At 44.7% G+C, this 26,207-nt stretch overlaps 2 protein-coding genes and 3 non-coding genes across 7 annotated transcripts in view; all 5 read left to right on the top strand.

The window, feature by feature from the left end:
* The first annotated feature begins 6,629 nt into the window (after positions 1-6,629).
* rpl17 (ribosomal protein L17) overlaps positions 6,630-26,207 on the top strand; it is a 214,748-nt gene continuing 195,170 nt past the window's right edge. Inside the window, exons 1-6 of one of the 2 annotated variants that reach the window (XM_056290224.1) lie at positions 6,630-6,744; positions 6,944-6,984; positions 8,681-8,815; positions 9,093-9,191; positions 11,978-12,169; positions 12,449-12,498. In XM_056290224.1, the coding sequence (XP_056146199.1) occupies positions 6,705-6,744; positions 6,944-6,984; positions 8,681-8,815; positions 9,093-9,191; positions 11,978-12,169; positions 12,449-12,496 (555 nt within the window). In that variant the 5' untranslated portion in view covers positions 6,630-6,704 and the 3' untranslated portion in view covers positions 12,497-12,498. Of the gene's footprint in view, positions 6,745-6,943; positions 6,985-8,680; positions 8,816-9,092; positions 9,192-11,977; positions 12,170-12,448; positions 12,525-26,207 lie in introns of those variants that run through there. The other variant, XM_056290223.1, reaches the window with a different exon arrangement.
* Positions 6,802-6,867, top strand: LOC130122290 (small nucleolar RNA SNORD58). Its single transcript, XR_008811201.1, has one exon. It is a non-coding gene; the product is annotated as a small nucleolar RNA SNORD58 (small nucleolar RNA).
* Positions 8,956-9,025, top strand: LOC130122287 (small nucleolar RNA SNORD58). The gene has a single exon (XR_008811199.1). It is a non-coding gene; the product is annotated as a small nucleolar RNA SNORD58 (small nucleolar RNA).
* On the top strand, positions 12,316-12,381 carry LOC130122286 (small nucleolar RNA SNORD58). Its single transcript, XR_008811198.1, has one exon. It is a non-coding gene; the product is annotated as a small nucleolar RNA SNORD58 (small nucleolar RNA).
* nkx6.1 (NK6 homeobox 1) lies at positions 22,515-24,852 on the top strand. Of its 2 annotated transcripts, none has more exons than XM_056290221.1 (3): positions 22,515-23,565; positions 23,804-23,976; positions 24,587-24,852. In XM_056290221.1, exons 1-3 carry the CDS (start codon positions 23,016-23,018, stop codon positions 24,818-24,820), a joined length of 957 nt encoding a protein of 318 aa, XP_056146196.1. In that variant the 5' UTR covers positions 22,515-23,015; the 3' UTR covers positions 24,821-24,852. The 2 variants fall into 2 exon arrangements, with proteins under 2 accessions (XP_056146196.1, XP_056146195.1); XM_056290220.1 differs by having other exon boundaries at positions 24,575-24,852.

Raw genomic sequence — 26,207 nt, 5'->3', positions numbered from 1 at the left:
TACTGTCACATGAGGTACTGTACTGTCACGTGATGTACTGTACTGTCACATGATGTACTGTACTGTCACATGAGGTACTGTACTGTCACATGATGTACTGTACTGTCATATTAGGTACTGTACTGTCACATGAGGTACTGTACTGTCATATGAGGTACTGTACTGTCACATGAGGTACTGTACTGTCATATGAAGTACTGTACTGTCACATGATGTACTGTACTGTCATATGAGGTACTGTACTGTCATATGAGGTACTGTACTGTCATATGATGTACTGTACTGTCATATGAGGTACTGTACTGTCATATGAGGTACTGTACTGTCATATGAGGTACTGTACTGTCATATGATGTACTGTACTGTCATATTAGGTACTGTACTGTCACATGAGGTACTGTACTGTCATATGAGGTACTGTACTGTCACATGATGTACTGTACTGTCATATGATGTACTGTACTGTCACATGAGGTACTGTACTGTCACGTGATGTACTGTACTGTCACGTGATGTACTGTACTGTCACATGAGGTACTGTACTGTCACATGATGTACTGTACTGTCATATTAGGTACTGTACTGTCACATGAGGTACTGTACTGTCATATGAGGTACTGTACTGTCACATGAGGTACTGTACTGTCATATGAAGTACTGTACTGTCACATGATGTACTGTACTGTCATATGAGGTACTGTACTGTCATATGAGGTACTGTACTGTCATATGATGTACTGTACTGTCACATGAGGTACTGTACTGTCACATGATGTACTGTACTGTCATATGATGTACTGTACTGTCACATGATGTACTGTACTGTCATATTAGGTACTGTACTGTCACATGAGGTACTGTACTGTCACATGATGTACTGTACTGTCATATGAAGTACTGTACTGTCACATGATGTACTGTACTGTCATATGAGGTACTGTACTGTCATATGAGGTACTGTACTGTCATATGAGGTACTGTACTGTCACATGATGTACTGTACTGTCACATGATGTACTGTACTGCTTTATGAGGTACTGTACTGTCACATGATGTACTGTACTGTCATATGATGTACTGTACTGTCACATGAGGTACTGTACTGTCATATGAAGTACTGTACTGTCACATGATGTACTGTACTGTCACATGATGTACTGTACTGTCATATGATGTACTGTACTGTCATATGATGTACTGTACTGTCATATGAGGTACTGTACTGTCATATGAGGTACTGTACTGTCACATGATGTACTGTACTGTCATATGATGTACTGTACTGTCACATGAGGTACTGTACTGTCACATGATGTACTGTACTGTCATATGAGGTACTGTACTGTCACATGATGTACTGTACTGTCATATTAGGTACTGTACTGTCACATGAGGTACTGTACTGTCATATGATGTACTGTACTGTCACATGAGGTACTGTACTGTCATATGATGTACTGTACTGTCATATTAGGTACTGTACTGTCACATGAGGTACTGTACTGTCATATGATGTACTGTACTGTCACATGAGGTACTGTACTGTCACATGATGTACTGTACTGTCACATGATGTACTGTACTGTCACATGAGGTACTGTACTGTCACATGATGTACTGTACTGTCATATTAGGTACTGTACTGTCACATGAGGTACTGTACTGTCATATGAGGTACTGTACTGTCACATGAGGTACTGTACTGTCATATGATGTACTGTACTGTCACATGATGTACTGTACTGTCATATTAGGTACTGTACTGTCACATGAGGTACTGTACTGTCATATGATGTACTGTACTGTCACATGAGGTACTGTACTGTCACATGATGTACTGTACTGTCATATGATGTACTGTACTGTCACATGATGTACTGTACTGTCATATTAGGTACTGTACTGTCACATGAGGTACTGTACTGTCATATGATGTACTGTACTGTCACATGATGTACTGTACTGTCACATGATGTACTGTACTGCTTTATGAGGTACTGTACTGTCACATGATGTACTGTACTGTCATATGAGGTACTGTACTGTCACATGATGTACTGTACTGTCACATGATGTACTGTACTGTCACATGATGTACTGTACTGTCATATGAGGTACTGTACTGTCACATGATGTACTGTACTGTCACATGATGTACTGTACTGTCATATGAGGTACTGTACTGTCATATGAGGTACTGTACTGTCACGTGATGTACTGTACTGTCACATGAGGTACTGTACTGTCATACGAGGTACTGTACTGTCATATGAGGTACTGTACTGTCACATGATGTACTGTACTGTCATATGATGTACTGTACTGTCATATGAGGTACTGTACTGTCATATTAGGTAATGTACTGTCATATGAGGTACTGTACTGTCATATGATGTACTGTACTGTCACATGATGTACTGTACTGTCATATGATGTACTGTACTGTCACATGATGTACTGTACTGTCACATGAAGTACTGTACTGTCACATGAGGTACTGTACTGTCATATGAGGTACTGTACTGCTTTATGTTAAGGGGGACATTGAAGAGAGCTAAATAGTTGTGCATCAGTGGAAAGTGTGACGGAGTTGTGCAACTATTCCCCATGTAAATCTTGCATTTCAACTATTCACACAGACTGATGCCCCCTGCACCACCGACACCACCGACACCACCAGCCCACATGTTCACCATAGTGGAACAACAGGGATTTCCATCGCACGCACTGATTGGCATCAAATCCGGGTCGATGCAGTTCCTGGGTCCAACTTAAGATCAAGACCACCTTCATCTCAAGGGTATTTAGTTTAAACTGGATTTGTACAAATGTCACCTGCCCCGCTCACCCAGGCTCACGCCCGCTGCGTAATATGTCATCTCTGGTAAGCACCCAGTGTGGGGCCGTTGTCCCAACATGACCATTTGTTTTGGAAGTAGTTGTGCCCGAGGGCAAGGGCAGGGTCAGGACTCCCCAAGGGGTCAGGGTTTAAGTCCGTGTGTCCCTATCTGCAGTCGTATTTTGAGCAGTTGCGTTTATTTCAAGACGCTTTTCACTGGTGTACAAACACAACCTTTTTTCTTATGTACATAATATCTTTATTTTTGTATGTTGACACCAGATGTCACGACTATGGTTTGGACATGATTTACAGTGCAATGCTGCGCATGGCTCACCCGGCCGGGGTGAGGGTGCACACACCCTTTTATATATACATACTATATATATCTGGTAAAACATCTCACAGTATACATCAAATACCAAATGCAAATAAACCAACGTCTCGTTTTAATAGTACGGAGAGTTTGTGTGTCTTTAATTTTATTTTATTTTTTAAAATTTGGATATACTTTTAATGATCCCCGTGGGGAAACCCCTCTCTGCCTGCGGGTAAGCCATCCTAGCCGTGCAGCTAGCAGCCGCCGTGCAGCACCCGGGCACCAACTCCGGTTCCTCTTGCCATGCCTTGCTCAGGGGCACAGACCGGAGTAGTAACCCTAACATGCATGTCTTTTTGATGGTGGTTGAAAACCGGAGCACCCGCCACAGAGAGAACATGCAAACTCCACACAGAGGACGACCTGGGATGACGACCTGGGATGACGACCTGGGATGACGACCTGGGATGACGACCTGGGATGACCCCCCCCCCCAAGGGTGGACAACCCCGGGGTTCGAACCCAGGACCTTCTTGCTGTGAGGCGACCGCGCTAACCACTGCACCACCTTACCGCCAATTCCAGAATAATTCCAGAATAAATCATTGCACAGTGCTTCCCAGCTACTGTGAGAAGCCCCCCCTCCCCCCCCAAAAAAAAGGGAACATGAGAATAAATCATGCGGTAAAACAAAAAGCTTGCTAACTGCTCGTCATGTCTGCACAACTAAAGCAGCCATCAATGGCGAGCTGTGCTCAAGGGAAGTTATGAAACATGGTTTAAAGGCGTAGCATTTTTTCACTTTAATTTGGCTGAATAGGGATATCCGATATCAGGTTGCACTTGTCAGTGGAATTTAAACCTGTGTCGCTCCATCATGAGTACACACACTGTGTTTCAGCATAAGTGCACTGGATTTCAATGAATAACTGCAGCGTGAGGCCATGACGTCACCAGAGCTGACAACACGATGCATCAATCAATCAATCAATCAATCAATCAAGTATGTCTCACTTTATTCAGACACATAGGTAGGTCCATATCTAAGATGTGTGTTAGCCAGCTATATAATGTAGACAAGTAAAGGAAAGCCCAACCGCAGCCTGCTCCTCAAACAATCTCATAAAAGGTTTGCATTTGTTTGATAGCAGGATATACTGAAGACATGCACACTTGGACAGACAAGTGTCACTCAGCATCAACAGCAGTTTTGTCTTGATCTCGTTTGCCATTTGGGGAGTGTGTAAGGAAAGAGCTTAAAAGGCGCTGTCCGTTTTCTATAGAACCTGTGCATCATTAAAGCTACAGTTAATGGTGTTTGCCCTCTGCAACACATAGATGAATGTGGAAACTCCTTGCTCCTCATAAATGATGTCCCCACTCAGTGGCAAACCAGTTAACAGCACAACTGCTTGCAAATACCATTTTACTGATCATGGGCAGCAGGACATGTCCCATAATTCCATCCATCCATTATCTGAACCGCGTATCCTGCTCTCAGGGTCGTGGGGATGCTGGAGCCTATCCCAGCAGTCATTGGGTGGCAGGTGGGGAGACACCCTGGACAAGGCCGCCCCAGGCCATCACACACACACACACACACATTCATACCTAGGGACAATTTAGTCCGGCCGATTCACCTGACCTCCATGTCTTTGGACTGTGGGAGGAAACCGGAGCCCCCGGAGGAAACCCACGCAGACACGGGTAGAACATGCAAACTCCACACAGAGGACGACCCCCAAGGTTGGACTACCCCGGGGCTCGAACCCGGCACCTTCTCGCTGTGAGGCGCGGTGTGAAGAATGCGGTGGGCGGCGCATGTCCCAAAATGACCAACAAAATAATTGTTGACAAATTAACGACAATAAACATTTGTGACTGCACTTTTGCGATAAGCTGTGGCCCTCAGTGGTGCAGTCTGTCAGCCGCCTGCTCTGAAGGTTTATGGTTCAAATCCACAAGCAAGCAGTTCAGTAAGCATCAAGGCCCAGAAGTTCTCATGCTGCTCGTGGCTATATTTGTATTTTCTTTCCTTTTCACTTCCTTTTCTCTTGTTTACCACTGTAAGCATACTTAAAAAAAGAAAACAACAAAAGATAACGTGTTGAAAAACTCCCAGCTGGAGAATGGGACTACTGTCACAACAGAGGCTGCAGAGCATGTTGTTTTAACTGCAAAGAATATCCGCCGCAGAGACAGAGGCGGTATGAGGACTTGAGGGCGGAGGCTACAGATATTGACCTTAAGTCCGTTTCCACGCATCAGCGTGGAAGCGAGGCGTTCAACTGTATATTTTCACTAGAAGAACCCCGCTACAATGTAGCGGTGTGGTTCTCCACCCGTCTAAATCTCCCTCCTCTTCGTCCTGCCAGCTAACCGCCTTCCCCCCGCCCCTAAACCCCCCCCCACTCCGACTCCCTCCCCCCAAATGCTCAGAATCATCTGAAATGCTGAGAAAAGTGGTTTTTAGCCATTTTTAGAAAATGCATATTTTGCATAATTATTTTAATTTTCTGCTATTTTTCTGGTCCTCTCTGGAACAATACCTACCACCTCCAAAAAAATTTGGATCATAAGTACATTTTTGCAAAAATGCATATATTTTGCATAATGCCAAAATATTTCGAAGTCCCAGACATTTTTTTTTTTATACAGGTGAAAAAAAATCAAAGATGCTCAGAATCACGTGAAACGCCGAGAAAAGTGGTTTACCAATTTTTAGAAAAATACATATTTTGCATATTTATGCATAATTATGCATAATTTTAATTGTCTGGGATTTTTCCCGTACTCTCTGAGACAATACCTACCACCTCCAAAAAGAATTAGGATCATAAGTGCTTTAGTTTTCGGTCCCGCTATCTACACTAACACACACACACACACACATTCCGAAAATAAGATTCCTACAAAAAACCCGGACTAATTAAGGAGGACTCAAAAGTCGCTTCCATTTATATCCAGCAGGCGGCGCCAACGCGTTGCGAACCGGACGCAACCGGCCATTAAAACCCGAAGAAGCCGGACGTACTTCCTTTTCGCTTCCGTGGCCCAAGGTGAGTAGTGCTCCGTTGCGCCGGAGATCGAAGTGAGCTTTCAATCTTGCCGGAATCTGCGGCATCCCGCTACGCAAGTGCATTTGTTTCGCGTATTATTGTGGCAAATGATAAGTCCTGTCGTATTTGTGTATATTGGCGTGTGAGATTCTCTTTAAGACTTAAAACTAGCGTCCTGTACAACCCAGCTGTGGCCGTAGCGGCTGCGGGATCCGCCATCTTTGCCTACCCCGGTTAACTGACGACGATGAGCGTAAAGCACGACCCCAGCCGGGGGGGTTTTGTCGTTAATTGTTGTGTCGGTCCGCTAGGCTTGTTAAGCCTCACTCGTAAACGATAAAGCCGTCATTCGTGTCGCTGCGTCGGCTACGGACGCCGTGTCGGGCAGCGGCATGGCGGCTAGGGAGACGCGCGTGTTGGCCGGATGTGAGTACGGGTAATAACGCTTAACACGGTTCATGTCTTCCCCAGCTGCAGACCCCCCAAAATGGTCCGCTACTCGCTTGACCCAGAGAACCCCACCAAGTGTAAGTACCCCCCCCCCCCACGCCGGGAGAGCAACACGGCGTGCCGCGGAAACGTAGTGGGACTGATGACTGCTTAGGACACCTTTGGATTAACCCATGAAAATACGAGCCTAACTGACTTGCTAAATACTCACATTGACCTTAAGTTAAGTCTCAGGTATTTCGTTTTAATGGCCTGCTTGTTAATCTGCTCTTTCAGCCTGCAAGTCCAGGGGTTCCAACCTCCGGGTTCACTTCAAGGTAAGACGCCCTCTTGGCGTTTAAGTTGCAAATGGTGGATGCCTGGACTGGGTGGGCACTCCTATCCAGAAAGGGCCAGTGTGGGTGAAGGTCTTTCACACGCCTGTGTCTCATGATCAGGTTCCTCAGCAAAGACTGTACTGGTTAAAAACCTTCACCCACACCGGCCCTTTCTGGATAGGAGTGCCCACCCGGATTTAGAGCTAAAGCTGTGGTGTGCCCAAACCAAAGAATGAGTTCCATTCTGTTCAAGACTGGAGTCTTAGCAATTACTATCATAATTGCTCTGGGACTACATTACTGCTCTATTGCGCTGGGTGTAATTTATTGTGTTTATGTACACACTAAATCCTACCTATACTACTAAACGTGTATATAGAGACATTTTTTCCCTTTGTTTATTTCTAATTCATTGAAGTTACCAGATTTTCCTAGTTTAAGTGTTGTCAATTTAACAGTAGGCAGCAAAAGGTGTTTCCAGTAATTGATGTGTCCGTAACATTTGATAGATTTTTATGGACAGCAATTGACTTGCTTGTTAAGATGCCCAGCCAATAGCAAGGGGGACAGTACCAGTCTGTTAACTTTAATCTATGTCAGTGGTGTCCAGCCCTGCTCCTGGAGAGCTACCCTCCTGCAGGCTTTCACGCCAACCCTGATTTAACGCATCTGATTCAGTTAATCAAGGTCTTGGCCAGTAGGTAATTATCAGAGTCAGGTGTGTTAAATTAGGGTTGGTGTGAAAAACGACAGGTTGGTAGCCGTCCAGGAGCAGGGTTGGACACCACTACTCTATATGGGAAAATGTTCTTAAAATAAATGTAAAATGAATCTATGAGACGGTTTTATTATGAGGTTCATGGTGTGCATGTGGTCATGCACATTGTCAAACTTTGAGCTCTTAATACATGGTCAGCTGTATAATAAATTTATGATAACATTTCTAGCTGTATGATAAACTTGTTTGTACTGTTAGCCACCTCGAGGGTTGGTTTATATTGAGTCTTACAGCCTCCAGTTTGCTGTTTGGTCAAGCCGCCATTTACATCCGTTACATGACACGTCGTCAGGTAGTGTGTGGGAACTTAATTGTCCTCAACATTGACAATTTAATTTAAGCTGTGCATTATACCCAATTGTGAATCGGTAGGGAAAAAAAATACTAAACAGTGGGCTTTGAGCGCTATCAGGGTGCACTCATTTTCTGTGAAGTCGTCTGGCTTAGATAACAAAACAGCTGCTTGGCCTTGGTTTGGCTGACCTTTTCCGCACCAACTCCTTTTACCATGATAGCTCAGTTCTAAAGTAATCAAACGGAAACAACTGAAATAAAGACAACCTCGCTCTCTTCTTGTCTAACTCTACCTTTATCAAGTACCTCTATCCCATTTGAGCCATTTTCCTTGAGGTAATTTGATGTAACTAATCACTGTTTAATTGTAAACTGTAATTTTACAGTCCTAGATTGCAGCAATATATCTTATACTTTAACATAGACTTACATTTTAATAATGAATGAATAACTAACTGGCTGTATTAAAGGTTAAAAATCCCCATTTATACATGGTATAAAAATGTCTTTGGTATTAAACTCCTGACACCCATACTGGTATTGAAAAATTCCACTGACGCTAATGCAGTCTTACGCTTTCCTGTCATTCTAAATTGTACTCTGGAAATGCTTGTTTGTTAACAGAACACCCGTGAGACAGCCCAGGCCATCAAAGGCATGCACATCCGTAAGGCTAACAAGTATTTGAGGGATGTTGTTGTCAAACATCAGTGTGTCCCTTTCCGTCGTTACAATGGCGGTGTTGGAAGATGTGCCCAGGTGAGTCCCTTCTTTAAAAAACAAAAAAAAAGCGAAACAAGCTTACTCCTTATCAAAGCAAACGCAATGGCACTATAAGGCCCTGGTTACAACTGTGTAACGGAAAGCCTATGTGTGAGCTGTGTTTCCTGTGATAAAAGTTGCGATGATGACCATCTTAGGACACCTTTGGATTTAAACATGAAAACTAAACAATTAAACCTGAGCAAATTTAGCGGCATTAATTTGAACAAAGGTTTTATTGAACTGTAAATAACTGCACACATTTCTATTTCAGGCAAAGCAGTTTGGTTGGACACAGGGACGCTGGCCCAAGAAAAGTGCAGAGTTCCTCCTTCACATGCTCAAAAATGCTGAAAGCAATGCTGAGCTCAAGGTACGTTTTGAAGTCCTTGAAGCTGATGGCTGTCCAACCTTAGTATGGGTTCATTAGACAAAAACCATGCTTGAGATTGCATGCAATGAGTATAAACTGCACACCGCAAAATCAAGTTGCAAAATAGAATTAAAAGTCAACAAAACACCACAGTTTAGATAGGCTGTGGCCCCATTTGAGATTTAAAAAAAAAAGAAGACCAGAATCTGGGGAAAATGTTGGGACTGTGTACAGGTATCGAACCACGCTTAACAAAAAATATGGGTGTTTTGTATCTCTGTTTGACCCTTGTTAGGTTCAGCCTGGGAAACGTTACAGACTTAGGCTAATAACTGACTGAAATCTGGTTCTGGAAGTTGGTCTCCATCCAATGTTCCTAGTGTATAGGAAGAAGGGTTAAATAGAGAGGACAAAATTCATGAGTACTGAGGAATGACAATGTAAAAAATTATAAATAAATATAAATCGCAACTCTTAAGTTTTGTTGGCACTAGTATGCTGTTTCTGCGCTTCTGTTTCACAGCGTTTTGTAAGGCGTTGTCGTTGCATTTGGAGCCTATTAGCATTTATGTAGCTCTATAATTTATCCATATTCAAAAGTCACAAACCTTTATTATGTCACAAAAAGTGCATAGATAGGACCTCGTTCAGCCAAATCCCTCAAGATTACAAACATGCATAAGTAAAACACACCAAACCGTTTGGAAATTTTTTTTAAATTTACAAATAACACATAATAATACAGTAGAACAACCGAATCCTTAACAATAAATGCCTTTAATTAAATCGAAAAACATGTGTTGCACTGCTACACAGTCCGTCTCAGCCGAGAACGGAGAAATGTCTGGCTGAGTCCTTCCCATGTCATGTTTAGGGTTGGTATTAGGTTGTATTTATGACAACAAAACAATTTTATTTTCTAAACTACATTATGTCATGTTATCTTTGTGAGTACTCTTGGATAACTACAAAACAGATTATAGGGGAAATCTTTTTATGATTCTGAAAAAGAATATCGGATTTTAAATCCTCAAATATCGAAATCGGTATTGTTCTTAAAAATCCTGTATCAGCCGAGCTCTATTATAGACACTGTCACTGACTATCCCTGTAACAACTTCGCCACAATTTCGGACATTAAACATGCATGGTCCAGCCATATAGTAGGTTTTGACCTAGTCTTGTTCAGAATTAATTTGCAAGAAGTTAGACGACACCCAGTGTTCACCGTTGGACAAACATGTCTCTAGATTTCTGATATATGGAAATGATTGACTTTACATGTACGTATATACAGTTGAGTATCATCAGCATAGCAGTGTAAATTTATTCCACAGCTGTAAGGAATTGGGACAAGAGGAGAGATGTAAAGATAGAAGAGCAAGGGACCAAGAAGTGAGTCCTGGACTAGGCTACAGTTTTCCAGTCTTCAACTGTTCGGTTTTTGTGAGCCTATGCTCACTGCAACCTCAGCTTTCTGTTGGCTGACAAGAGGAAACTGATGTGGGCTTCTGCTGTTGTAGCCCACCTGCCTCAAGGTTTGAATTGTTGCGCATTCTGATGTGCTTTTCTGTTCACCACAATTGTAGAGTGGTTATCTTGAGTTATTGTAGCCTTTCTGTCAGCTCGAACTAGTATGGCCATTCTCAGTTGACCTCTCATCCTTTCCGTCCACAGAACTGCCTCTCAATGGATTGTTGTTTTTCACGACATTCTTCACTCTAGAGACTGTTGTGTGTGTGATAATCCCAGATCAACAGTTAGAGAAATATTGTGGATATCATTAACTTGAGAAAAATATTGGATACATTTGTGCAAGTTTCTTGACAATCCTATGAATTTACATTTTAAGCTGATCTCCACTCTTCAGCCAGTTGAGGCCAGGGAAGGCATTGAATGTTCAGAATATACAAGTCCTGAATAAACAATGTCTGAATGTAAAATGGCAAGGTTGGGATGGCTTTGACATGTGTGGAGGAGAGATGCTGGGTATATTGGGAGAAGGATGCTGAATATGGAGCTGCCAGGGAAGAGGAGAAGAGGAGGTTTATGAATGTGGTGAGGGAGGACATGTAGGGGGCTGGTGTGACAGGGGAAGATGCAGAGGACAGGAAGAGATGGAAATGGATGATCTGCTGTGATGACCCCTAACGGGAGGAGCCGAAAGTAGTAGTAGTAGCAGCTTGAATTTATAATGACCGAACGGCATAGGTTAAGTGTTTCAAGTCAGATATTTAATGTACCAGCCATGTGTTAAGAATCTTCAAGTATCGGCATTACACATGCACTAAGCTATGAACTGAACCAAATATTCAGAACCTTGCAGTCTGTTAATCTAATTTAATGTTTTAATTTAACTTGAAATTAAAAAAAAGTCTCAATGTTTGAAATGAGAGTAAAATAATTTAGCTGTATGTACTCAACATCTGTTGGTATTATAAATGTTTTAAAGCCAAATACAAAATTAACTGTCCCACTGCTCCAAGCTACACAGCTGGGATTGGTTAAATGCAGAGTGTAATTCCCCTACGGGGATCATCCAAAAATAAATAAATATATATACTGGCTTTTAGTGGCTGTTTGCATCATAGCTTTTGAGGGCTCATAAAAAGGTTAATGTAGGCAAGACTTCTCAGTCTCTCAGTGAGAGAGGTTGGACACGTGCAAGTTTGACGCATCTTGTCCCCCCCCCCCGCCTCCCGTTGTGTGACATCTTTCTGTTTCAGGATGCATGCATCTCCGACCCCCCAATCACTCGTATGTTGTTGTTTTTGTTGTTGTTGCAGGGCTTAGACGTGGATTCTCTGGTTATTGAGCACATTCAGGTTAACAAGGCTCCTAAGATGCGCAGGCGCACATACCGTGCCCATGGTCGCATCAACCCATATATGAGCTCTCCCTGTCACATTGAGATGATTCTTACTGAGAAGGAGCAAATTGTGCCCAAGCCCGAGGAGGAGGTTACCCAGAAGAAAAAGGTACATATGCGTGTTGTAAACAAATTGACGGTCAATTTTAGCTAGTTATTTACACTTGAAGAGAAAGCAAAAGGAAAGTATTGCCTTCTTAACAGAGACGGCTGTTTTTGACCTGTGCATCTACTTGGAGGTTTCAGTACATATGGTTGCAATGATGACTCCTTAGGACACCTTTGGATTTCCCATGAAAAGAATATTCAATGCTGAGCAACTAGCCTTAAAACGTTTTCATTGTCTGTAGTGATGGACATGTATACTGATTAGTCTACTGTTGTGCAGGTATCACAGAAGAAGCTGAAGAAGCAGAAACTCATGGCACGCGAATAAATCAAATAAAGTGGAGCCCTTGACCATATGGATGTCTCAGCTTTTTTTTTTGAAAGACAACATTTTTTATACTTTTGAAATTCATCCCATTAAATAACAATGTCTCTCTCCATTGTTTCTTGGTGAAGTTTCCTATATTTATGTTTCTAGAGTTTACTAGAAGTGATTCTTGTCCATCCATTATCCAAGCGGCTTAACCTAATTAGGGTCACGGGATGCTGGAGCCTATCCCAGCAGTGATTGGGCGGCGGTCGGGGAGACACCCTGGACACATCCACACCTAGGGAGAATTTAGTACGGCCGAGTCACCTGACCTACATGTCTGGACTGTGTGGGGGAACTGGAGCACCCAGAGGAAACCCACGCAGACATGGGGAGAACATGCAAACTCCACACCGGATGACCTGGGATGCCCCCCAAGGTTGGACTACCCCGGGGTTTTGAACCCAGGACCCTCCCGCTGCGAGGTGACTGCGCTAACCACTGGACCTCCCTGCTGCCCATATCTGATTAATCACCCTACAGTGTCCCATGTATGTAGGACGTAGATGATGTAGGACAAACGTCTATTGTGGAATGATGGAAATATTTGTTAAATGTTTTGGGGAATGCAACAGAAGGTTTGTTTGATGTATTGGGGATTTTCTTCCAGTGTCTGGATGAAAGGTGGTCGAAAACAGCATTTTGGGGGCAGGTTACAGAACAATGGATGTCAAAGTGGACGGTTCTGAATGTCCTAATTGGAGAAGCAAAACTTGTCTATATACATGAGCAGAAGGAATAAAAATACTTGTTGCTTATGCAGTAGTGTGGCTATATTCTACCTTTTAATTGAGGAGGTGTAAGGGACAGCGGACTTGAGCATGCTCTTGTATTCTGTCAGCATGAATTAAAAAGCTGAAGGGATGTGTCGAATTTCGATTAGAATAGCGCCCCCCATTGGAAAGGTGCTGGGAAAGAGGGTGGCTTAAGTGAAAGGGTGATGGAAACGGAATTCTCAGATGAAGTGGACAAAGCCGAGCGCTTCACCCACTATCTCCTGGTCTTCGGGGTGGAATAAGGTCAGGAACATTACAATTTAGGAAAGTAACGAAGTACATTTACTCGAAAGCCTATTACTTTTACTCCGCTACATTTGAAAGACATGTACGTGTGACTCCGCTACATTTCTATGAAGGGTCCCGTCTCGCGCCGGCGGCGACTTCATTGCTGTATGTCGCCACGCCGCTGTGTGTCGCTGTCGCCGGCTGCGGCCCGGCGGGCGTCGCTGACGTTCTGAGGAAGTGGGCTACAAATGTATCGACAGGGGACGCATTAATTTTCTTAAGTAAAGAAATGTGTATACACTAATAAAGACGGTTTGAAGAAATTGACGTGTGACCCAGAGCTGGTTGCTGCAGCCGCTCTTCATCCAAAATGCAAAACACCCTGGACCAGTGATGAAGACGTCCTCAAACTAGATAAGGGGGATGGGACCCTCACGAACTTATCCATGGTCAGTTTCTCATTTATGCTTTTTTCAACACTGAACTTGCAAGTTACTGGTGCGGCCTGCTGGCAACCCCTCAAGTGCTTCTGACGAAGAGGATCTCTTTTCTAATATGAGCCACGTGCACACAGGACACGGCCAGACAACTGGACGCGTACCTGAGGTGTACGGCTGAAGGTGTGGACCCCTTGACCTCTTGCCCAGCTGGGGTCCATCCAGCCCGTCGCTCAAGCCACGCGCAGCCCCCGTGAAAGGCTTTTTAGTGCAGCTGGATTGATCTTTGGCCCAAGATGGGGGAGAATTAATTCACACACAACTTTGAAGGCCAGCTTCTGCTGAAGTTGAGTCAGAACTTCAGGTTTCACTAGACTGAGGATTGCCTCACAAGAGACTGTGAGATGGACAGTACAGTAGAAGTTAGCCGCTACAAATTGTTTGCACTGACAGCGTAAGTGCACTTCTTCTGGACTTTAAAATTGGGTGGATGTTACCTCAAAATGAACCAATACTTAATTATCTGAAAGTTTTGTTTGGTTGTGAATTAATATAATCTTTATTTATTTCTTGTGTGCGTCTCACTTAAAGCAGTGTTGCTGTCGGGCAGTTTATAAGGCTAGAGGTGTGTAACTGGGAAAGTAGGTTGGTTGTTTTATTAAATTGTTTTATTGTTGTGTAAATTAAAAAACCAACAACAACAACCGCTGTCCTTTTGTCTATTCAATTGTGTTTGTATAGGCTGAGTTTGTAGCACATTCTGCAAGCGTCTTATTCTACAGGTTCTGCAAGCAAGTCAGTGCATCCAGTCGGGTGTTTCAGTCACTGGGTTCTGCAAATGCATTGTGGCAACAGCACAACAATGCGCTGACACTAAAAAGAAAATGTACTGTTGAACACGTAAGTATTTTCAAAAGCAAGTACCCCAGTACCTGAACTTTACAAAATGAAGTACAACGGTGGTGGACCAGGCTGTTTTAGCTGGGACTCCCTATTTGTATGCTGGGGTTAATATTGGGTTAAGGCAGGGGCTAGGGTTGGTGTGGAGGTTAAGTTTAAAGATTAAGACTGGACACACGTGACTGCTGTTCCAAAAGGCCCGTTTCATGTTGCTTAAATGACTTAAGAAAACAATCGTGGATCATAACTTCTAACTAGGGTGGCCAACCGTTCCTTAAAACAAGGAATCACCATATATATATATATACATATATATATATATATGTGTATGTGTGTGTGGTGTAAGGCACATATTTGTTATGCCCGCCCCGCCCCGTCCATCCAAGCCCCGCCCCGTCCATCCAAGCCCCGCCCATGTCCCCTGTACGTTATTTCCATTTCAAGGAGTTGGCGACCCTACTTCTAACACCGGCATACTTCTTCATTTGTGTCCAATCAACAAAATCAGAGTGATCGATTCCAGCCCAAACAGTGTAAACGCATGATACTCTATACATCTTGCTTTAATTGCCGTGGGGGACATATTCGACACAAATAGCAATTAAAGGGTAAAATTTTACCACCACAATCCTTCGTTCAGCTTGGAATTTGCCGGTATTACACTGGCGCCCTTTTGATGACGTAGTTTGGCGCGTCCTTCTTCTTCTACTTGGTGTTTCTTGGCGGTTGGCAAACAACGAATCACCGCGTTACCGCCACTGTCTGGTACGGAGTGTGGACACTACCCCCCCCACCATCCCCACAAAAAAGACACTCGAATCTCAATCAAATTAGTTACTCTCAGCAACTGAAATAAGATCTTATAACACTCAGCGAGTTCTTCTGTGGAGTATCTAGTAAATCAAATTGTGCTTTTATTTTTTTTCTGAGATTTTGAGTCGTATAACTTCTTTCTGCCTCCTATTTCTGAAAGCGAACAGCAAAGCTGTCAGAAATACGGGGGACGGAGACGGAGAGCGGCCCCTGTCAGGGCAGGAAGTGACGTATCATTGGCCGACGACGCGATCACGCTTAGGCGTAAACGGTCACGATGTTGGGCATTTGTTGGCGTAGTTTACGATAGTTTTAAATCAGACATGATCGATTTCGATACATTTTAAATTACACGAAAATGCACACACACACACACACACACACACACACACACACACACACACACACACACACACACACACACACACACATAATCAACACGGATACAGGAAAAATGATTGTAATACTTTGATATATATATATATATATATATAGTGTAACGTGCATGGATAAGAAGACACACTGGCGGGTCTGACCCTTTAGTCGAGCGGTTAGCGATGCCTCCTGCGGTGCGGGCGATACGGGTTCGCGTCCCGGCCGCGGCACTTCCTGTGGTTGCGTTGTCCCCCGAATTCGCTACAATACCTTCCTGTCCTGAGGGTGGCGCTGCCGCCGAAGCGTCCTCACGGTGGAGGCCTGCTGGCACACCCCCTCGGGCGTTGCTGATATGAAGCTTCAAGTAGCCGTCTCTACACGACTTCTGATGTTATATTCACCCCCTCCCCCCCCCCGCACAGATCAGATATGAATGGTAGCTCCGACCTTCTGCCCGTGGAGGAGCTACCATTGTCTTTCCTGGGGCACAGTTATGACAAGTGGTCCGAGTATCAGGATGGGTTGCTGAGTGACAGCTACTGCCGACCTTACTCTCCATAGTTCTGTATGGCACTGAGAATGCACTGGCTTGTGCAACCCCCCTTGCTGGGTTTTCTGCCCTGAAATACGTTGGAGCTTATTTTGAACACCCTGCCCGGTTCGGATTTGGCTCCCACTCTCGGGCAAACGGTTCTTACCGATGGTATCAAAAATGGCAGAAAGTATACGTACGTGTCAAGAGCAGCCAGCGAGGAGCTCGATGCAGGTTTGAGGTCGTGCAGTTTTACCGACGACCACAGGGAGGCGCTGTTGTATCACGGTCCTTGAATGAATCGCCGTCAAGACACCGGTTAGTTTTCCCACACCCGATTATGCCGAACGTGAAACGTCCAAATGGACTCTGTCTGAATTATTTATCTTATTAGCCAGGAGGGAAACAGACGATTGATTCCTCTCCCTCGGCTCCCTCTCCAGCAACATCACTAATTTCAGCTCGAGGTAAAAACTTATTTCTTTACCATCTTTCCACTGCGGAGACGTTCAAATAATTACGGAAAAATCGACCTTGTCGAAACGCTTGATTTAGCGGAATGTAAAATACGTATGTCGATGCTGTCAACCGCCCATCCATAATGTCACTTAATTCGTTTGAAATGTGAATCCGCGCAGTTGTATTGGCATGTTAAGAGCGAGTGTCAGCTGATATGGACCCTCAAGTCCCCCCCCCCCTCACCGGGCCGCCAGCAACACCTTGTGCATGCATGCATGCATGCCTTCAATGCATCGTCCTGCACCGGCGGCTGGTGCAGGTCTGCATGCCTGCTGCTGCAGCCAACCACAGCTGGGACAGTGTCCAAGGAACAAACACCAATCCGACTGTTTTACTGTTGTTCAGTTAAATACCGAAATAGCTCCCCACGATATATTTTTGGTAGAGGTGAGAAAGTGCAGTCGTTAAGTGAGTACATCAAGTGTTACTCACTTTACAGTTTATTGTAGCTGTCAGCTGGCCGAAAACACAAAAGCCATGTGGAGGCTTTCCTGATGACTCTAATGCGGGATGCCACAGCACCTGGGGAGGTTTTGTGAGGAGTGGGGTTTATTTTTAACCCGGCTCTCTTTAGCGTACGTCAGTGTAAAGGCCACCTCTTCCCAAGATATGACAAGCACCAAGTGGTCTGGCCAGGGCACAGAGGTCACAACGACAAGGGTTAATTGAGGAATTCAGTCCTCACCGGCCATTTAACACGTGTAGCTGACCCGCGCGCGCGCGCGTGCGTGCGTGCGTGCGTGCGTGTGTGTGTGTGTGTGTGTGTGTGTGTGTGTGTGTGTGTGTCCTATGATGTCTCTGAGAACTTTGGTTGGAGTTTTTGCCCACATTGTCCACAACAATTTACATAAAACATACAGAAAAATAAGAGGCCATTTTGACCAAATTCAGCAGCAACTCAGAATTTGACGGCCATTTTTTTTGTGCGCGAGGGGGGGGGGTTGTGTTAATTTGGCTAACATGGATAGCAAGTGTAAGGCAAAAAAAAACATTTGTCAGAGGGCATTTTTCACATCTGCCCTGATTAGTTCAGTCTACTAATTAGACCACTTATACTGTTATGATCCCAGGATACACTCGCTACCCCTTAGCTGTTGTTGCTAACCATGCTGTTGCTGTCACGTCACAAATCTAGTCTTCAACTTCACGTCACACATCTAGTCTTTAATGTCACATCAGAAATCGAGTCTTTAACTTCACGTCACACATCTAGTCTTTAACTTCACGGCACAAATCTAGTCTTTAACTTTACGTCACAAATCTAGTCTTTAACTTCACATCAGAAATCTAGTCTTTAACTTACGTCACAAATCTAGTCTTTAACTTCACACATCACAAATCTAGTCTTTAACTTCACATCACAAATCTAGTCTTTAACTTCACACCTCAGAAATCTAGTCTTTAACTTCACGTCACAAATCTAGTCTTTAACTTCACATCACAAATCTAGTTTTTAACTTCACGTCACGAATCTAGTCTTTAACTTCACGTCACAAATCTAGTTTTTAAGTTCACATCACAAATCTAGTCTTTAACTTCACATCACAAATCTAGTCTTTAACTTCACGTCACAAATCTAGTCTTTAACTTCACATCACATGTGAATCTAGTCTTTAACTTCACATCACAAATCTAGTCTTTAACTTCACATCACAAATCTATTCTTTAACTTCACGTCACAAATCTAGTCTTTAACTTCACGTCACAAATCTAGTTTTTAACTTCACACATCAGATATCCAGTCTTTAACTTCACGTCACAAATCTAGTCTTTAACTTCACGTCACAAATCTACTTCTAATCTTTAACTTCACGTCACAATTCTAGTCTTTAACTTCACGTCACAAATCTAGTCTTTAACTTCACATCACAAGTCTAGTCTTTAACTTCACGTCACAAATCTAGTCTTTAACTTCACGTCACAAATCTAGTCTTTAACTTCACGTCACAAATCTAGTTCTAGTCTTTAACTTCACACATCACATTTCTAGTCTTTAACTTCACGTCACAAATCTAGTCTTTAACTTCACGTCACAAATCTAGTCTTTAACTTCACATCATAAATCTAGTCTTTAACTTCACATCACAAGTCTAGTCTTTAACTTCACGTCACAAATCTAGTCTTTAACTTCACGTCACAAATCTAGTTCTAGTCTTTAACTTCACACATCACATTTCTAGTCTTTAACTTCACGTCACAAATCTAGTCTTTAACTTCACGTCACAAATCTAGTCTTTAACTTCACATCATAAATCTAGTCTTTAACTTCACATCACAAGTCTAGACTTTAACTTACGTCACAAATCTAGTCTTTAACTTCACGTCACAAATCTAGTCTTTAACTTACGTCACAAATCTAGTCTTTAACTTCACGTCACAAATCTAGTCTTTAACTTCACATCACAAATCTAGTCTTTAACTTACGTCACAAATCTAGTCTTTAACTTCACGTCACAAATCTAGTCTTTAACTTCACACATCAGAAATCTAGTCTTTAACTTCACGTCACAAATCTAGTCTTTAACTTCACACATCAGAAATCTAGTCTTTAACTTCACGTCACAAATCTAGACTTTAACTTCACGTCACAAATCTAGTTTTTAACTTCACATCAGCAATCTAGTCTTTAACTTACGTCACAAATCTAGTCTTTAACTTCACGCCACATGTGAATCTAGTTTTTAACTTCACATCACAAAACTAGTCTTTAACTTCACTTCACAAAACTAGTCTTTAACTTCACGTCACAAATCTAGTCTTTAACTTCACGTCACAAATCTAGACTTTAACTTCTTGTCACAAATCTAGACTTTATCTTCACATCACAAATCTAGTCTTTAACTTCACGTCACAAATCTAGTCTTTTTACTTCACATCAGAAATCTAGTCTTTAACTTCACATCACAAATCTAGTCTTTAACTTCACGTCACAAATCTAGTTTTTAACTTCACATCACATGTGAATCTAGTTTTTAATTTAACATCACAAATCTAGTCTTTAACTTCACGTCACAAATCTAGTTTTTAACTTCACGTCACAAATCTAGTCTTTAACTTCACGTCACAAATCTAGTCTTTAACTTCACATATCACAAATGTACTCTTTAACTTCACGTCACAAATCTAGTCTTTAACTTCACGTCAGAAATCTAGTCTTTAACTTCACGTCACAAATCTATTCTTTAACTTCACGTCACAAATCTAGTCTTTAACTTCACATCACAAATCTAGTCTTTAACTTACGTCACAAATCTAGTCTTTAACTTCACGTCACAAATCTAATCGTTAACTTACGTCACAAATCTAGTCTTTAACTCACGTCACAAATCTAGTCTTTAACTTCACATCACAAATCTAGTCTTTAACTTCACATCACAAATCTAGTTTTTAACTTCACGTCACAAATCTAGTCTTTAACTTCATGCCACATGTGAATCTAGTTTTTAACTTCACATCACAAATCTAGTCTTTAACTTACGTCACAAATCTAGTCTTTAACTTCACGTCACAAATCTAGTCTTTAACTTCACGTCACAAATCTATTGTTTAACTTCACATCACAAATCTAGTCTTTAACTTCACGTCACAAATCTAGTCTTTAACTTCACATCACAAATCTAGTCTTTAACTTCACGTCACAAATCTAGTCTTTAACTTCACATCACAAATCTAGTCTTTAACTTCACATCACAAATCTAGTCTTTAACTTCACTTCACAAAACTAGTCTTTAACTTACGTCACAAATCTAGACTTTAACTTCTTGTCACAAATCTAGACTTTAACTTACGTCACAAATATAGTCTTTAACTTCACGTCACAAATCTAGTCTTTAACTTACGTCAGAAATCTAGTCTTTAACTTCACGTCACAATTCTAGTCTTTAACTTCACGTCACAAATCTAGTCTTAAACTTACGTCACAAATCTAGTCTTTAACTTCACGTCACAAATCTAGTCTTTAACTTCACGTCACAATTCTAGTTTTTAACTTCACGTCACAAATCTATTCTTTAACTTCACGTCACAAATCTAGTCTTTAACTTCACATCATAAATCTAGTCTTTAACTTCACGTCACAAATCTAGGCTTTAACTTCACGTCACAAAACTAGTCTTTAACTTCACGTCACAAATCTAGTCTTTAACATCACGTCACAAATCTAGTCTTTAACATCACGTCACAAATCTAGTCTTTAACTTGACGTCACAAATCTAGTCTTTAACTTCACGTGTTTAACTCTGCACTTTGTGTGGCGGTCAGTTGTGTGTGACTACCTTCCTCAACTCAACCCACTGAGGCATCTTTGTGGTGTGGTGCTGAACTGAGTCGAGTCCTCCACGAAACGCTTCAAATCCAAACGTCAGATAACTTGTTTTCATTTCCGCTCCCTCGTCTAATTTGCTCCGCCCACTGCAATTAAATCTAACCGCAGCCTATAAACTTGTTAAACACACCTTGGAAGTGAGCAAATACAAATGTGTCATATTTTAAGTAATATCAGTAACGAGGCTGGAGGGTCTGAGCTCCTCTAAAGCCCAGACCGGAGGAAAAGTTCATCATCGTCATCATCATCATCATCATCATCATCACCATCATCATCACCATCATCATCACCAAAGGCTTTTTCGCGCCATTAGAGCTGCCGCGCCGCTCTCTGTAAGAGATGCGACACGGAATGGGGGGTCGTTGTTGTTCCGGCGTCAACACGGCACAGAACCGAGCTACGTCTGCGTGGTGCTACACGTCACGCCGCCTCTGCTTCCGGGACGTTTAAAAACCCACACACCTGGGCGCGATTATGTACAAAAACAACAACAACAACAAAGCGGATGTGAAGCCGAGTCGTCGTCCCGGCATTGCGGCATTAATGCGGGATGTGGAAGCTGATGGCTGGCTGGAGCCCAGCGCCCAACAGCCGTCCACCAGACCGCTGACACCTGTGGCCTCATCCATGTGCAGCAACCGGAAGCCCAAACAATCGGCCAGTGTGAGGGATCTGACGTTCACGTGTCGCACTAGATTAAATCCGGGGGGCCTTTCACGATAAAAGGAAACCCGCCCTTTTTAAAAGTTACTCGACCGTTTCGCCTCCTTTTGTGTTTGATACCGGGCTATATAGCAACCCGCCCGCAGAACGAGAGCCACGGCGGGCGAGCCAATCAGGACGCGGCCCGAAACCCCGGCCGGCGCCCAACCGTAGACGCCGATCGCTACGTCACCGCCGGATTAACCAATCGGGACGCACGCCGAAACCCAGCCGTAGTACACGGGGCGCCGACGTCACCGCCAGATTAACCAACGGCGACGCGAGCTGCTCCCTCCCCCCCTCCTCCTCCTCCTGCCTCCTGCTCGCCTCCCTTCAAACTTTTGACTTTTGAGGCAGCGGACGGCAGAAACCCATGCTAACGTGTTACCAGCTCAATGCCGAGCGGAGCCCAGCCGGCGCGTCTCTCTCCTCCTCCTCCCAGGCAGGCTGACCCACCGCACCGCTCACCGAGGCGACCCCGGGCCGGCGTGGGAACCCACCCCCCCACCCCGCCGCGCCGCCGCCGCCGCGTTTTGAAGCCGTTTGTACATCCAACATTTGTATTTTTTGGTGTTTTTTTGTTGCGCGCGTGTCGCCGTTTATGGAGCCTAAACTCCACCCGCGGGTTCAGACTCGGATGGGCTTCCTATAAAGAGCGGCGCACAGTCAGAGCGGGGTTTCTTTAGCAACCTGCTCCACATCCGGACACTTGTTTTCACCGGGTCAGGTGCAGCATTTGTCCTGCCCCCCCCCCCCACCACCCCCCCCGAGGGCTCAGACGCGAACCGAACTTACGGGATAATTCACCAGAAGCACCTTCTTCTTCTTCTTCTTCTTCTTTTGCCTCCCCCCCCCCCCCCGGGTGTTGGTAATGTTAGCCGTGGGTCAGATGGACGGGTCCCGCCAGAGCGCCTTCCTCCTCAGCACGCCTCCGCTGGCGGCTCTGCACAGCATGACCGAGATGAAGACCCCGCTCTACCCCACCTACCCGCTCTCCTCCACCGGACCCTCCTCGTCCACCTCGCCCGCCGCCACCTCCCCGAACCCCGGCGGCGTCGCGGTGTCCTCCCCCGGCGTCAAAGCCGCCACGGGACTCTCCTCGGGTCTGGGGACGCCCCAGCAGTGCGCGGCCGCCACCCCTCACGGAATAAACGACATCCTGAACCGGCCCTCCATCGTCTCGGGGGCCGCGGCGTCCGTCGCCGCGTCCTCGTCCGGCGGGATCTTGTCGGGATTGCCTCGCTTCAGCAGCCTGAGCCCGCCGCCTCCTCCCGGACTTTATTTCAGCCCCGGGGCCGCGGCGGTGGCGGTGGCCCGCTACCCAAAGCCCCTGGCGGACCTCCCGAGCAGGACTCCTATATTCTGGCCGGGCGTCATGCAGAGCCCGCACTGGAGGGACGCCAGATTCGCGTGCTCGCCCCGTAAGTGTTGCTTCGGTCCGGGCTGAGGTTGTGGCGCAGGGGGTGGACGGGTCAGGGCACAGACCCATTGTTGCGTAGGGGGCTTTAGTGTGGTGGGTTCGATGGCGGCTGGTCCCGCCCGCTCGCGCGGCGCTGCTCAGTAAAGCCAATGCTTGCTCGTTTGTTTGTTTGTTTGTTTTGATTTGATGCATTTTAACTTTTATTTTTGCTTTGCTTATTTCTGAATGTATCGTTTCAGATCAGAACTCTGTGTTACTGGACAAGGACGGGAAAAGGAAACACACTCGCCCCACTTTCTCCGGACAGCAAATCTTTGCCCTGGAAAAGACATTCGAACAGACTAAATACCTCGCGGGGCCGGAGAGAGCCCGGCTAGCTTACTCGTTGGGGATGACAGAGAGCCAAGTTAAGGTAAATATAAAGGAATACAAATTAAAAAAATAAATAGACACCCCCCCTCCCTCCTCCTCCCCATTTTTTTTTTAGTGTTGAGGAAAAATGAAACGACTCCCCGCTGAAAAAAAGGGGGGGAAGTCCAAAGTTGTGAGAGAATCGTTGCGTCGCGATGAATGTCAAGTTAAGAGATATGTGCAACATTTGTATCGGATTTGCACGCGCGTTTATCCCTCATAACGCGTGCCCGCAACATGGCCTTATTATTAATTGAATTGGACTGGATGAGTTTGAATATAAATACAGGGCCTCCGTCACAGCGACGCCACGCTAAGCTCCTTGCTTGCCACACATTTAGTTCTATATTTTGTGACAATCCCTGCACTTTATCCAATTATCCACATTATTTACATCTCATTTATAGCCGCTCGTGCACTTGTTGTTTTTTTTGGGGACTACCAAAATATATTAGCGTCACCCTTTTCACGATGCAATGCATGAGCAGTAGCTAAATAAGAAATAAATCATCAGCAACTAGAAGGAGTAGAGGAGGTGGTGGCGGGGGTGGAGAGAGGAGTGCGGCGCAACATAAACAGCATTGCTCCTTACTGTCTAGGTGTGGTTTCAGAACAGAAGAACCAAGTGGCGGAAGCGGCACGCGGCCGAGATGGCCTCGGCGAAGAAGAAGCAGGACTCGGAGACGGAGCGGCTCAAGGGCACCTCGGACAACGAGGACGACGACGACGACTACAACAAGCCGCTGGACCCCAACTCGGACGACGAGAAGATCACACAGCTGCTGAAGAAGCACAAGCCGAGCGCGTCTCTGCTCAGTCACACGTCCGAGAACGACAGCTCGTAGAGCCGGACCTGGGGGGGGACGTGGGGGGGGGGTGGTGGACAGGGGGGGGACTTATTTGAATTAAACTGGAGCTCGTGCGGACGTCAGGCAGGACTGCACGCGCACGTCCACACACCCGCACACACACCCGCACACACTCGTCCACGCTCTGCACGCGGATGGAGGACGTGCGTCACGGCGGAGGGGAAACCCCGATTTCTGGCCAAACGCGGACTCCGCAGACGTGCCGGGTGCCCGCGAGGAGACGGTATTTACCTGTACATATAAGCGTCACGTGTATTCAATTGAAATTATACCACTGTGAATAATTTATGTGTACAAACACTTTGTTTGGTTGTTTGTTCGGTTGGTTTGGTTTGGTTTGGTTTGGTTTGGTTTTGGTGTGTAAGGGCGCACGGCCGGGCGTCTCGGCTGGACCCAGGTCGAGTCGTTAACGCGCTCCCATGTAAGCCACACATTTCACGCGGGACGCGCCCGCCCGCCCGCCCGCGCCTCGCCTCGCCCCGCAGCGGCCAGGCCGCTTAGGGAGGCGGGCCGCGCGTCGTCATCGGGCCGGCCGGCGCGTCTGGTTCAAACCGCCCTCCCAGCCAACACCTCAACGAGCCCACTTACAGATTTATTGGCGAGCCGATTATAATTTTAGAAATTACGTGAGGGGGGGTACGTGAGGGGGGGAGGACCCCCCCCCTCACAGCACATGACCTGTAGATATAGAAGCCGGTGGCGATGGGAATGTGCGTGCGTAATCGGCACAGACCTCATATCGCTCCGATGACAACACGTTTTGTTACGCAGGCTCATCTTATTTATGTTGCGGACGGGGGACGCTCCGCTCCGCTCGGCGGCGGGGGCGGGGGCGGCGGCGGGGGGGGGGGGGGCGGTGTTCCGCCGCAGGTTCATGTAATGCACTTTTATTTAATAAAAACTGAAATGCACGGTTGTTGTGTAGGTCTTCAGGACATTATTGCTCAGCCCATGTGACTGTTAATTACCCTGCAGGGAGCCTGTAACTAAGAACAGGACGGGCCTCGATCAAGAGCAGTCAGAAACCCATATGACGTGGCGAGCTGTTTAATTATTATTAATTATTTTCCCCTTCTTATCTATCACGTGTTCGGTTGCACAACATGTTTTTGTCCTCGTTGTTACTGCAGTATTCTTGGTGCCTTTTGTCACGTTGAAGTAAAGGTGGATATCCTAGGCGGCGTTTTATTATTATTGTTATTATTATTATTATTGTTATTACCATTATTCTTATTCTTATTATTATTACCATTATTCTTATTCTTATTACCATTCTTATTATTATTATTACCATTATTATTATTACTATTATTATTATTACCATTATCATTGTTATTATAATTAATAACAATAACAACAATAA

The sequence above is a fragment of the Lampris incognitus genome, chromosome 12, assembly GCF_029633865.1.
Source record: "Lampris incognitus isolate fLamInc1 chromosome 12, fLamInc1.hap2, whole genome shotgun sequence".
In the NCBI taxonomy this organism is placed as follows: Eukaryota; Metazoa; Chordata; class Actinopteri; order Lampriformes; family Lampridae; genus Lampris; species Lampris incognitus.
This window is presented reverse-complemented; position numbering and strand designations above follow the sequence as displayed.

What these genes read in the sequence shown, in the direction of transcription:
- nkx6.1 (XM_056290220.1), top strand. Translation starts at nt 23,016, where the DNA reads ATGTTAGCCGTGGGTCAGATGGACGGGTCCCGCCAGAGCGCCTTCCTC. An exon ending in CAGATTCGCGTGCTCGCCCC is followed by an intron (nt 23,566 to 23,803) that starts GTAAGTGTTGCT and finishes GTATCGTTTCAG; the next exon opens with ATCAGAACTCTGTGTTACTG. An exon ending in TGACAGAGAGCCAAGTTAAG is followed by an intron (nt 23,977 to 24,574) that starts GTAAATATAAAG and finishes CTTACTGTCTAG; the next exon opens with GTGTGGTTTCAGAACAGAAG.